Below are 14,274 nucleotides of genomic sequence, written 5' to 3'. Positions count from 1 at the left end.
GAGGATCTGTTCTAGTTTTTCATGACTTCTACAGCCTGAAGTATGGCAGGTGGATAATTCTGATCTTACGACTATAAGTTGTTTGTAGCTCTTCAGTTCTTTTTGATATTTGGAGTGTGGCAGCTCTTGGTCCTCTCCTCTGTAACACTTGTCTAGTAAAATAAAGAAATTATAATTATAGAAATCCTAGCATGTTTCTAAAACACAGTTTTATTCTAGATTAAAATAGGATTGTTTACATAATTTTAATTAAATTCTGTTATGACATTACTGTTAACTGTTTTTATCATACTGAATGGTAGGTTCCATCTGTAGGATGCAAGGGTATAGTGTTTACTCGTTTTGTTTGTTTGTTTGTTTTTTTTTTTCCTACAGGAAGAAATTGCAAAGTATGACAGAATATGTGAAGAAGCATATACTAGATCTAAGGATAACAAGATTCTACATATTAAGCACTGGCTTGATTCACCTTGGCCTGGTAGGAAGTGTCCTTGTTAAAGTTACTGTTTTTTCATTTTGAGTCTATGGAAAAAGCAGAGAATGCTAGATTGCTACATTTGTTTATTCCTTCAGGAAGAAGGAAAATGTCTTTTTTTTTTTTTTTTTTTTTTTGAGGGATTGAGGTGCCATTTGCATTATACTGGCTGCCTCTGCCCACAAACTTGGATTTCATTCACAGGGAGTGAATATGGAAACAAAACAGATCATTGTGCGCCTGTAAGATCAAGTGCTGTTGTCATGCAGACAGTGGAAGTGATTGTGCCTCTCTTCTGAAAGGTGAAAAACTAGATTAGGGAGCCGCCTAGAATGTCTTAAAGAGCTGTGGATTTTAAAATAAATTGCAGATAGTGTATAAATATCTTAATCAGTCCTAGAACAGCTCACCAAACCTTTTACTTCCAGGCTTCTTTAATGTGGATGGAGAACCCAAGAGCATGTCATGTCCCCCAACTGGCATTTCAGAAGATCTACTGACTCACATTGGCAATGTAGCTAGTTCTGTGCCGATCAAAGACTTCAAAATACATGCAGGTCAGCTGGAGTCCTTGTTTCTTTCAGTGGCTACATTTCTTGCTCAAATTTTGTATTTCTGCACGTGAGTTGTTGATGGGCCATTTCCTGAAGGGGAAAATGGCGTTGACTTCTTTTGGAGAATGTGGTAGATGGGATTCGGCTGCTTATTCAGTTGAATATTCTTTCAATATCATACCACTTCTGTTCCATACTGCATTAAAGGAGTTTTGTTTGTTTGTTTGTTTGTTTTCGCTCTGAGGGAGGTTGTAGTCTCTTTGTAACATTAAGTTAATACAATCCTTTTTACCAATCCTAGTGTAAAATGCTGCCTCTATGTGGTGTGTTCATGGGACTTGATAGAAAGTAAGGCACCCATCTTATGGAGCACTGTTATTAATGGATTTTTCTAATGTTGAGACTGGTGGTAATTTGGGATCTACTTAAGACACTTTTCTTATTCTTCTCTTGTAACATTCTGCTTAGGAATCTAGCTTAGCCTTTTCAGACAAGGCAACACATCTGATATGAAATGAGTCTAGTTTTAGTATGGTAGAATAGACTCTGTGCAAGTAAACTTAACCAGTTTTTCTTTTGGTGTAGCCATTTAGTGTTGATGATAACACAAATTCAGAATTTTCACAAAATGTCTTAGCTTTTGATCTGAAGAGATTCGATTCTGAATCTAGCAACTGTTAAGATAAAAAATTAAATGTGTATGTCTCAGTAAGGAGTACCTGACACTGGGTCAAAGTTCTGAGTTAATTCTTTTACTGATTGGAGTCTAGCATCCTTACAGGGAGCAATAATTGCTTGTTCCATGGGAACAGATGGAGCCACTTTACTTAGGGATCTGTCTGCTTTTACTGACTTGTAGGAATTTACTTAGGACCTATGGAAAGAGTAATTTTTGTGGGTAAAATCTCTAGATAATCTTTCTTCTCCACAGTTGTCAATCGAGGAGTAAAACACGTCTAGTATAGCTGTTGTATGTGTGTTGTGTTCCTTTGGGTCAATTAAACACTGTTACAAGTAATGATGAAAGGGCATTCCTAATTACCACTTGCAAGCTTATTGAGCAGATATAAGAACAGATTACTTTAAAACCCTTCTACGCATTTGTGCAATTTGTTGTGCCACTGATAAGTTTGAAATTACGGTCAGCCAATAAAATTTAAAATTACACATTCTGATTGGAAAGATGAAACAGTCTTCCTTTAATTTGATTAACCCTTGACTCTTTAAGTAGTGCTTGGCAGTATATAAGATAGATTTGTGCTTCTTGGAAGGAAAGTGTTCCTCTGGGCAGTAGTTCTCAAACTGTGGTGTGCTAGATTCTTATGTCATCTAAAAGGCCATTCTGACCCACCAATTCTGGTGGGAGTTAATACAGGAAGAGCACTTTTGAAGTGCTTTGTGTTCTTCCAGTAGAACAAAACAACTTAATATCTGTCTTTCAGCAAATAATTGGAAGCTGATTTTTTTTTAATTAAGTATTTAGTATATTCTAAATGAGCCACTTGTTCTAGATTTTCTTACTTAAAATGAAACAACTTTGACCAGAGAATAATTTTTTGTGGAATGAAAGCAGGGTGATATTCGCAAAGGTGGGGAAGATAGCACAGGTGAAAAGGGGAAAATCACAAATCGAACAGCAAAAGCATCCATGCAGGTGTGAAAAGAAGCTGATATCAAATGACACTGAATTCACTAGGCTTATAGCCTCAAAAGCTGGACTCACCTTGAAGTGTGTGCAGCTTCAAAGAGTTTTTTTTTTTTTTTTTTTTTTTTTTTTTGGCTTTAAAAGCCACAGTGTTACGAGTTGTGTTTTGGCTCATCAAGCTCTAAAACTTTCTCTGTAAAACAAACAAACAAACAAATAAAAAAAAACAGCTGTTGCTTGTCAACTGAAAATCCACTGGTAGTTACTGTAATTTCCTCTTTGTAAATTGCTTGATACTAATGCTATTGATTGATTAATTCTGTTTCTCTCTTTGTGACTTCTTCAGAAGTCCAATATGACAAGTGCCAGGAGAAAATGCGCGAGAGAGAAGTAGAGAAGAAGAAACTACTAACCCAGTATCTGACTTGTTTTCAGTCTTTTACGAATTAGTATTTGGTAGCAGAAATGTGAAAATAAATCTGTAGAGAGAAATACTGGACCATGAATCTTTTTGCCCATGTCAGAACTGAGGACAATTAATCTTACTTGCTTTTGCTAAAATAAGATGTGAACAATATGCAGCCCTTTACCTGGGAAAAGTTATTTTGCTTTGCTTGCAGTTCAGGTCTAGACAAACAATTTGTAGAATGTATTAGGATTTGTTTAATTTTGCTGCAGCTGTGCTGCCTTTGATGAAGACTGTGGATCAGCAACTAAAAGTAGCAACTCAGACTTGATGGGTTTCCTGTCCTAGTGTATTTTATCTAGTGGGGACAAAGGTGAACGTACCATGAACGTGGATGTCTTTCAAGTAAGTTCACTGGTTTCTGATCTTTATTCCAATATAGGACTCTCTCGGATTTTGAGAGCCCGCCTGGAAATGACCAAAAACAGGGTTGTTGACTGGGCTTTAGCAGAATACATGGCTTTTGGCTCTTTTCTGAAAGAAGGGATCCACGTCCGACTAAGCGGACAGGATGTGGAAAGGGGTACTTTTAGGTGAGTACTAAAATAACTATTAAACGCTGGCCCATACTTAAACACTTTAGCCTGTTTTTAAACAGTATAGTATTTTGAGGGAAAGGGGAGTTTGAGACTATTTGGCATGAATCTGAATTTAATAGGTACTGGTGGTCAAGCGGAATCCAATCTCCTGCTTGTTTGTAGAGAGAATATTTCAAAGAATTGCATTTAATGAAGAACAAATACTCTTAGGTATTTTCTTCCTTCTCTTGCTAAAAAGCAGAAATACTTTTTTTTCTGCTTTTTGAGTAAAAATTCAGCTGCAAGCCATCTAATTACTGAGGAGTAAGATGGGGAGTTTTACTGCTGCAGATTCTCAGGTCTTTAAATAGCATTCCGGTGGTAGCTGCTTCAAACTCTAGTATCCTTTGAAATAAACATTTTTACTGTTGGCAAGGCTCTTTTAAGAGAAACAAGATCTTTTGTACTGAGACTCTTAATGACCAAGAGCATGAATGAATGCAGAATCTTATCATTTGGTCAAATAGTGCTGCTGCTTTTCCTTACCTGATTCTCCACGGAGTAAAATGTTAATGGTGTATTTAATTGAACCCTTTGGTGTGAAACCCATTGCTGGGGGTGGATGGAGCAGCTGCCCTAGGCTTCATAGTGAATGCTTGCAGAAGAGAATGAAGTATGTTGGTGCCTGCCTTCTGTGATGCAGCGCTCTGCTTTTGTGCTGAATTTTTTCATTTGGTATCCAGTCTTTTTGATATCCCATTCTAGTGGAAATTTAACAAAATCATTCAGATGTGACCTCACAAAAGTGAGAATCAAGAGATTTCTCCCAGATTTCTCCTCCTCCTCCTTGATTTCAGGAATATGGGTCTTGTAAAGTGGTAAGAACCTCCTGGGAGAGGAACACATGTGTATGTTGTTCAGCAAACTAGCCATGTATTTCAAGCGACTGCTTAGTCATGTCCAACATTCTCATGCAGACTTGCAATGAGAATACTGATTCCGGAACAGGTGGAAGAGGGTGTTTCAGAACTATTGGCTAGACTTTCTTGATGTGTGTCCAAGAGGAAAATAATTACTGTGTACATCAACATAGGGAAGATAAAAAAAAAAAAAAAAAAAAAAAAAAAAAAAACTATTCAGACTGGCAAAGATTAGTTAAGGATTTTGTACAATCTGATTTCTATTATTCAGCCTTTTAGGAAAGGAGTAAAAATGCTTGTGAACTTGGGACTGAAACCAGTACTGTAGGTGTTTGATTTATAGTATGATTATGAATTTTAATTATGAGTGTGATAGGGTAGTAGAACAGTAAAGGATGAGGTTAAAAAAATGCTTCAGACCTGCGGAAGTCAGAGAATATTAAACTATTCTGTTAAACAGAACATAGCACTGTAGGAAAGTGCAAGGCATGAACTGTATTACTATGTTCAGACTCATTTCATCAGAGGAATAGGTGAAACTGTTAACTTATGCTGCAAGCACCTCTAAAATACAAGCACCTCTAAAATATGCTGCAGTTCTAAATGGAGCTGCTTTTTTTTCAGTTGTGGTTGGGCTTTTCTGCCATTTATAATAAAGTGAACAACTCCCCTAGCAGCTGAAGACTCTTGCAAATGCCTGTGTATTGTTTGTGGGGAAAAAATACTTGCAAGCACATGGGGAGTGTATGTCAGTGTGTTCTCTCTCAAACTGTGTATTAAAAAGACACTTCCTCACACCCCTCAAAATCTTTGAAGTAAATAAAATTTGAAATACCTAGGTCTAGTTGAAGAGGGAGCATCAGCTATTATTTGGGGAGAAATGGAGATACTGCATTGTCATAATGAAAAAAATGTTATGGGAGCACACTCACTATTTTGGAGTTTCTGGAGTGCTGGTTATAATATTATACCTTCTCTCAGGTTCAAATAATCTCAGTATGCAGCAAGATGAATGCATTGCAAGTTGATTGAGGATATAATAGTGCTAGTCAGAAGAGTCTCCTCAAGCAAACCGTAGGATATCGTCTAGATCCCAGAACCTCTGTCTTCTCACTCCAGAGCCTTTATCCTGTGGAACCCAGAATATTATAGATATAAGTGACTTCTGCCATCTGAAGAGTGTTAAATGTATAAGCTTTCTTTCTTCCTTTTTCAATACTTCACTTATCCATCTTCCTTCTATTAATAATGTTAATGCTGTGGAAAAAAGGTCTTGCCCCTTTCTCATTTTGGAGCCACACTTTGGAGAAGGGTGGGGGGGGAGACTGGGTTCTGTACTAGTTTCATGCCCATAAACCTGACAACTGTGCAGCAGAAAAATCTGGCTTGCATGGCTATATAATTCTGGCTGTCCATTCATGTTCATTGTAACTGCCTTTTATTTGTGGTTTATAACTCAAACTCAAAAAGCTTACCATCTATTTAGGCCTTTTATCTTTGGTTGAATGCCAAAAATAAAATGACAGTATCAAAAACAATTTCTGCCTTACAGCTGGTCTTCCTGTGCATATTTTCCCCTTTCTGCCTGCCTCCCTGTGCTGTTCTTCAAGGTTATGTCTTTTCCTGGTCTTATATTGTAGACTTCTAAATAGATTTCAGAGCTTTTTTGCTAGCATTCGTTATACCAAATGGAAATATAGAAGAGTCAGGCTTTAGTTCAGTGTTGGCAGCTATACAACACAAAGTAGTTGTTACCAGCATGATAGCTGTCCTTATGTTAGCAGTTGTAAAGCTGGACATATTGGTGTGATTCACTCAGTCTGCTCAAAGAGTTAATGGATTACAGTAATTACTTCAGTCATCTCTATTTTGATAGTGTTCCTTGGTGCACTATTCTAATGCTGATTAATGGTGGGCTAGAGAGCTGTAAATGGTATGAATGGAAATGGCAGGAAGGAGGATACTACTTCATTGTTGGTGCTGAGGGAAGCTCCTTCGATTTTTTTTTTTTTTTTTGCGTAAAGCACAAACAGTTATTGTCTTAAGGAAAAGAGCAATAAAACTTGCCAGGGAGACACAGTGAAATGGTTTTAATAACAGCTTAAGCTTCTGAAATTTGACTCTATCAGTCTAAAATATTTTATAACCACCTCCACCTTTTCCAAATTTCAGTAGTGATGATGTATTTTCAGGTTTCCTGAGTGTGTAAGAACAAGCCTGGAAAGTCTGGATAGTCCTTAGAGTGTAGCAATTGTATTAAAGTTATGATAGTATCTCTGTTTCACCCAGCCAGGGTGTTGTATGTACCAGAGGTAACTATGTTGCTTTTGTTCTTTCTAGAACAAAATCTTATCTTTTAAAGTGGTGCTATTGCAGCTCTAAGTTGCTCTTAGCTGATAGATTTCTTTAAACAACTGTTTGCAGCCATCGCCATCATGTGCTTCATGATCAAGAAGTGGACAAGAGGACATGCGTTCCCATGAATCACCTCTGGGAGCAGCAGGCCCCCTATACTGTGTGCAACAGCTCCCTTTCGGAATACGGCGTCTTAGGTAGGTCTCTGCATAACTAATTAAGGGATTTGATAATGGTCTAACAGGTCTCAAACAAAATGTAGGAATTGATGGCAGAAAGAATTGATAGGAGGCAATCTTTCAGATTTTTCTTTAATGTGGTTGGGCTTCCTGGCTTACAAAGTTTTGGTTTGTTACTTGAGTTTGCCAAGCTTCACGTGCATACTGCTGCTAGTTGCATTTAAAAATAAACAAACTCTGCCTATATTGTATTCTGACACTATTGCTTTTGTAACAATTTTACATCAGTTGGAAGCCAGGAAGTGCAGAACAATACAATCAGAATGCCTGAACTGTCCTCCCACCCCAAAGCAGTCTAACGAGGATATTCAGTAAACTTACCCTGGTCATGATAAGATTTGTACTTTGTTTTCTTATCTTGAAGTGTTTTTAAAAATTGTTGTAATATAAACTTTACACCAAATTCTGTTTTTCTGTGGCATGCTATGATTGGTGTAATTTTTATCATGTATATTTTTTTAACATTTTAGCATAAATTAAAATCAAGAAGGGAAGACTTCAATTGTTCTTTAATTTTTGTGTGTGTTGCCTGTAGCATCCAGCATATAAATCTGCGCAGGTTTTAGTGTACTTGTAGGACAAAAGTTACTTTTTACACTCTCCCTATGGCATCCCTGTTTGTATAGGCTGCTTAGAACCTGCCTATACTGAAAACTGATTTGAGAAAGTGAAATAGCTTTCAGTGGAGAAGCTACAGAATATGCCAGCATTTGTCTTATTAGTCTTATTAGTTCAGCAGCAAATTACATAGTAATGACATAATACTTGAAGTTTAGAGACTAAGATAGGCATAGTAGAGACAGAGCTCAGCAAGCAGGAGAGCATAGAAAAAGCTGTGGAGCAGTTGCACATGAAACTGATACCAAAGCAGTCTCTTTCAGATGCTGACATCACTTAAACAGGTGTCTCCCCATTTTACAACTGTGGGATTCAGTTGAAAGAATCTATTTGTTGTAGTTGATACTGGCAAGGCCAGAGCATGCAGCTAATGCCTTAACAAAAGGGGAGGAACTGTCAGCTAAATCAGGGACACTTTGGGATATAGATATAAAAAGACATCCTAGCCTTATATGAACTGAGTGCTAGTCTGAATGTGCTATTTCAAGAACACAAATCTGTGTTATTTGTAGCATTAATCATTGTGAATTATATTTTTGGAACTGGACAGACATTTTATGTTCAGCAGCAGTGAATGGATAACATCACTCTGACGTGCTAAGGGTGGCAAACGGGATGTGGAACACGAAACAAATGCATCTGGTAATTTTTCAAGAATGTTACTGATCCTTTGGGTGAATAATGAAGAATTATATCCATTTTGTAGCTTGTATTAAGTGAAAAAATGAAACTTGATAGGTAAACATGGTAATTGGGAACTGCTTGCCTGAAGATTCCAGAAATATTTGGATGTGTAATCAGCTGTGCATATGATACATATTGCTAATAATAAAATCTAAATGGTACAAAACTGTATAGCTGGAGCATGAGCTGAAGAGCTGAGATTTTGGGTATTTTTGTTGGTTCTGTGGCAGAATTGGTATAAGCAAAATTAAGACACTTCCTTTGTATCTCTTTAAGCTGGTAGATAATGCTTCTATATGATCTCTAAATAGAACAGAAGATACGTATAAACATAAGAAAAATTATTTACTGTAAATAAAAGAGCAGGAATTCAATTTCAGAGAATGATTTTAGTTTTTTGTTTCTGATTTGTACCATTTTTCAAAGTTTTGGTTTGGATTTTCTTACACTGGGCATGTTTACAGTGTACACATGCTCAAGCAGCAGAAATGTAAAAGTTGATGTAACATCTGATCCTTTGAGTGAATTCAAATTTGATTTTTTTCAAAGCTAATAATACTGATATTTTTAATTATTCAGAAAGAACTCTAAATCCCCCATATCTGAGGCATTTTCTAACAGTAAAGGAGATTAAATTGATGGGAATAGTTGATGAGTTCTTTTTTTTAATTAAAATGCCATGTTATGTTGAAATGATTTTTATAATTAAGTCTTTTACTCTCTTAGCTTTTACTTACTGTGTTCTCTGGTATGTTTACTTTTTGTATATTGTATCCATAGAGAGAAACAGTGATGAGGTAAGGAGCCATTGTGTGAATATGTCTGTTGTAGTTGAGAATGTTAGTCAAAGAGAACCTATAACAATTTTATCTGTTTGAGTGGTAACATCATCTCTGGGGTCCTTTTTAACATATGGACGTAAAAGTGAACATTTTCAGCTCAAGGAGTTGTTTCAAGAATAGGAAAACAGGGAAAAGATGCAAAGTTTGTTTTTCTCTATATGCTAATTCTATTGTGCAAGCCTATTGCAGAGGAACAATTTGAGATTAGTGTCCTAAAATACTTGGGAGTGGAGGGTTGTGAGAGGAAATAAAGGTAAAAAAAATTAATTTGTAGCTGTGTAAACATGCAACACCTCAGAATCATTTTGGAAATTCCTTTAGTTCCTGTGAATTAGAGCTAAGTGAAAAATGGATTGAACAGCTCTTCATGATAGAACCACAGATTATTTCCTTGGCAGGTGCAGAAGCCAAGAGCTGGCACCTGTTCAGAGCTGTGAGCTTTGCACCAAGTTTATTGCTGAGCTGGTAAGGAGCCTGTGTTGTAACTTCTCCATTAAAATGTTACTCTGACAAGATCAATTTCCCTTAGAGATAGAACAAAGGCAGTCTGGTTATCTTACAGTTCAAACAGTTGCTTATGTTTGATACAGGGTAGTAGTAAGGTTGGGGCATTAAATCAGAGTATTTAACAATCCCTAATTTTCTTGTCTCAACTGTGATATCCTATGTCTACTATTTTTAGCTATATCCAGACTATTACAATTTAGTGTGCATCCACTTGTCTAAGCTATGAATTTTCCCTTTTAATGAAAATAAATGTCTGGGAATGTAACTACTTGCTGAGTGAAGTCACTTAAAAAGAAAAAATCTCCCTAGTTTATTTGCTGTTCAAGGCAGAGAAGAAAAGCAGAACTATCTTAAAAACACTTTATGATGCCTCTTCAGCATTTTTTTAAATACTTTAAAGAATCTTCTGTCTTTCTGTATCACTCTCAGAAGGATCATGTAGTGTTGATTCTCCATCCGGGAAGAGTGATTTTTTTTTTTCCTGTCAGATTCAATGCTGGCTTTGAGAGGTCTTGGATTGTAACATCCCATACTGGGAACTTCCAGGAAACTTCCAAGCATGACAGACTTGGAGTTAGTACATAGTCCAGCAAAGTTCTGAACTTCAAGAGACCTAGAGTACAACTGTTTTTGGTGAGGAAGATGATGTTTAAATGGAAGGGCAAGGGAAAAAAGACAGGTATTGATTTCAGCTTTTTCACAAAGGAAAAATCCATTCTTCAGATGGACTATGTAAAGTTATTGCTCATTCAGAAAGGTATATTTCTTGTAAGGTTACAATTAGGAAATGCTATTGTTTGACTAAAGTTGCATTAGGAAACAGAACAGACTATAGTATGGGCCGGGCTCCTACATACATGTAGCTCTAGAAGTCATCGGTCTTTCTGTTTCTATAGAGTCAGCCATCAGATAGGTGCTAACTTCCCTCTCTCCTGGGCTGTACTTGGGTTTGTGAAAGGGTGTGTGTCCCTGCAGTTAGATTTTTTCGATTAAATATGGCACAAATCTGTCTTTTGATTTTCCTCAATCTGATGTTATATTCCTGTACTGATAAACCATTTATGGCCATAATTTAACATTCATGCCTTAAGTCACTTAGAAATCATATTCAGTTAAGCTGTAGCCTTACTTATATTGACTGAAAACTATAGTTCTTACAACAATCATGCAAAGTGCTGTGCATAAAAATACAGTATAATGTGCCATGTAAGCTGCCACTTTGCTTGACAACAACACCTTCTCTATCACAGTGACAAAAAAACAGTAAGGGAGCACAGCAGGAACTGGACTAATAAGAACAAACACTTCTACTATGCCTGTCATCTGGGGGCCTTAATGGACTCTCACAATCAAAACATTAGTTTTGCAACCTTAGTCAAGTGCCTGATATTTTTCTTTCTTCCCTCAGTTTGGAAGTTTACTGCACTGTTGCTTTACATCCTGGTCCCTCAGGCCCTGATGTGCTCTCAGCCCCAGGGGCTGCAAGGAGTTCAGGAGCTTGTTGGGGCTGTCTTCCACCCGTCTGGTGTGCAGATTCTTCACCTTTCATTCTTTGAGAGCTATGTCTTGCAGCCAGGTTGTCTCAGCACTAGATCTTTCCACGGTTTGAACATGTTCTCCAGGTCTCTAGCTATGTAAGAATTAATTGTTCAAGTTCATAAGCTTTGCACAGCATTCTGAAACAACATTGTTCAGTTCTGGTTTCTGGAGACAAAAGCAATAAAAGTTTGCAAGGCCCTGCTGAGGCCTCTGGTCTGAGGTCAAACGCTAATATGGGTCTGGGTAGGATCTTGCTCCCCTGCAGTTTGTGTCATCTCTAGAAACATAGTCTTTCCAACCTGGGTCATCTTCCGTGACCTTGACTGACCTGGTGCCTGAACAAATGCCTTTCAGGAAAAGCTCTGCCTCCTCTTGCATCTGTTTAGACATCTTTCCACTAACAACTGGAGACTTTTTATTAAGTATTTCAGGTCCAGCTCTTCAAACACTTTTCCCCACAAGCAGGTAGGAGTAGTAATTCTAGGCAGACTCCCTAGCAATTGCTGTAATTGCTGGTGATTAAAAAAAAAAAAAAAAAGTTAAAAAGTTAAAGTTGTGAACTCTCATAGTCACTTGCCTGGTGGAAAATGAGTTCTGGAGACTGATTAGAAAAAGAGGGATATACCACAGACACATGTTCCATGATACAGTAGTCTTCGTCATGTTAATTTAAAAATATTAATTGGCATGTATAGATTGCACTTGAATATATTTCCCCAAATAGTTATATATCTGTCAGAAAGCTTGCAGAAGGTACCTGTGTTAAAACCACCCTTTTCAATGCAGCTTCTCCTGGGACAATCACGTTGGGGTGACTATTAGCATGAAGTAAGTAACAAGATAGGAAGTGAAAAATGATACCCTTTTTTCCTTTGTGAAACTTCAAGGGAAAGGTATGCAAAACAGAATTATGTGTGTGCTCTGAGCAAGTTTTAAATCCACATAAAGCTCCATACTCTCTGAAAAGGACTATATGATTATTGGTAATTCCAAGTGGTCAGAAGCTCAGTTTCTTCTTCTCCAAAAGCTAGATTATCCCATCCTTATAGAGAGCAGCATATGTGCAAATAAGCCTTGAACATATTGCATATTTTCTCAACCATGTCACCTAATCAGTAGAAATGGTCTCTCAATGCTTGTGTAAAATTAGAATGGGAATCAAGCCTATCTAGGGAAATCTATTTTTCAAATACCTTCGGGAACATGCATTGAAGGAGTTGTATAGATTTTTTCCACTGTTTGCCTGATGTTTAAAAGCAATGGAATTGCACAAATAAGGAGAGTAGAGATTTAAACCATGTTCTAAAAGAAAGCACGTACAAAGAGTTGGACCAAACGAATGATCGGCAAGAGCCATCCTCTTTGGAAAATGGACTGTTATAATGACTCAAAGGTGAAAGACAGTCTCTCTAATTTAACAGTCTCCTGTTGGCCTCGTAACTTATTGGTCTCATTTTGGTGAGAGCATAAGCATCTGCTGGAGTCATGAATGGACTCTTTAGAGTTCAGCACTCTAGTTTTTTTACCACCTCCATTGCAAGAAATCTTTGAATCAGTTGACTTCTAAACAAAACTAAGCTGGAATTACCAAGGAGTAGACTATGGAGACACAGTAGGAAAACAGGATGTAAACTAGCTGTCTCCATAAATAAATGGTTTTGCTTGAGGTTCCTTTTGTTATTTTTCTCATGCAGTTAAGTTTTCCTGAAGTTGTCTATCTGCTAACCTTTCAGGAAATTCTGTATACTGACATTGTCTGAAGAGACTTTTCCCTGGAGTAGAAGAGAGAGATCCTGTAATCCCAATTGACCTGTGGTCCGTGAGTCAAGCTAGAGCAATTTCAGTGTTGTGCGTAGACGACCTGTGTAAAAACATCATATAAGCTGCTGAAAGGATGTTCTTGTAGTTAGTGTTACACAGGGACTTGTTTGCTGCAAGCCTAGGTCTCACTAGTTTCCCTGTGGGTTTTCCTCATGGCATTGGAAAAGCTACTTCAAACTTTCTGTAACTATAGAAACAATCTTTATCAACTAACAATCATTAGTTCTCAAATTTATGAGGTGTAAATGCTTGCTACTCACCTTTTTATTTATTTATTTATTTATTCTTTGTTTCAAATTGATAGTAAAACTTTCAGGAAAGGTAGTACTTGGGTATGTTTGCAGTACCCAGCATATGAAGACCTCAGTCTTAGCTCAGAGCTCTGAGCATCTCCCTGAAAGCAGACATAAAGTAAAAATTGAGCAAAAGCTGAAAACAGCAAAGAAGGTGTGAACAGGAGTTGATCCTAAAATCCTCCTCTGTATGTAAGTCCATAACCTGGCACTGATAACCTTAAAATAACTCATATGCTGTATGTGGCACACATTGCTTTCTTCAGCCTCTTAGTATATTGTTATATTTTCTCTTATTCTTGGTATGTCAGGTCATCTTAAAGGTAGTTTAGCAGCAACAAAATCTTTTAATGCTTGTGGACTTTCTTGGTTTTATAGTTCTATTTGAAGAAATTCCCTTATGCACTGAATTCCCTGAAGAGAGGTTGTGTTAGGGGGACTGTGGCCTCTAGTCACCAGCGTATAAATCACGAATGACAAGTGTATGAGACATGTCTGCTTTCACCCTCTGATGAGTTTGAAGCAGTAGCCTACAATGTGGAAAGAATATTGAAATGCTAAGTTCCTCTCTGCCAGGAGGTCTGAGGTTTTCCAGAGTTCCTGAAACTTTTCTGATTAGAAGAAGACTTGTGTGATGGGGTTGACCAGAATCAGAAGCTATAGTTCCAATGACTGTTTTATCACTGATTCCAAATAGATTAGTTTACTAAATACTACTGGTCACAAAACAGTTTCTCTTGGATTTTTATTAGTACAGAATATGTAGGAGGCTTATTAGGTGTCTGACTTGTGCTTGGA

At 37.3% G+C, this 14,274-nt stretch overlaps 1 protein-coding gene across 2 annotated transcripts in view; it reads left to right on the top strand.

The window, feature by feature from the left end:
- The window catches only part of OGDHL (oxoglutarate dehydrogenase L), a 50,364-nt gene that overhangs the window by 24,415 nt on the left and 11,675 nt on the right, over nucleotides 1-14,274 (top strand). For both annotated transcript variants that reach the window (XM_062579887.1, XM_062579888.1), the window contains 4 exons: nucleotides 376-478; nucleotides 904-1,032; nucleotides 3,523-3,673; nucleotides 7,003-7,130. In XM_062579887.1, coding sequence (XP_062435871.1) covers nucleotides 376-478; nucleotides 904-1,032; nucleotides 3,523-3,673; nucleotides 7,003-7,130 — 511 coding nt within the window. The remainder of the gene's footprint in view (nucleotides 1-375; nucleotides 479-903; nucleotides 1,033-3,522; nucleotides 3,674-7,002; nucleotides 7,131-14,274) is intronic.

The sequence above is a fragment of the Rhea pennata genome, chromosome 7, assembly GCF_028389875.1.
Source record: "Rhea pennata isolate bPtePen1 chromosome 7, bPtePen1.pri, whole genome shotgun sequence".
Taxonomy (NCBI): Eukaryota; Metazoa; Chordata; class Aves; order Rheiformes; family Rheidae; genus Rhea; species Rhea pennata.
The sequence above is the reverse complement of the archived record's forward strand: the minus strand, read 5'-3'. Positions and strand labels throughout refer to the sequence as shown.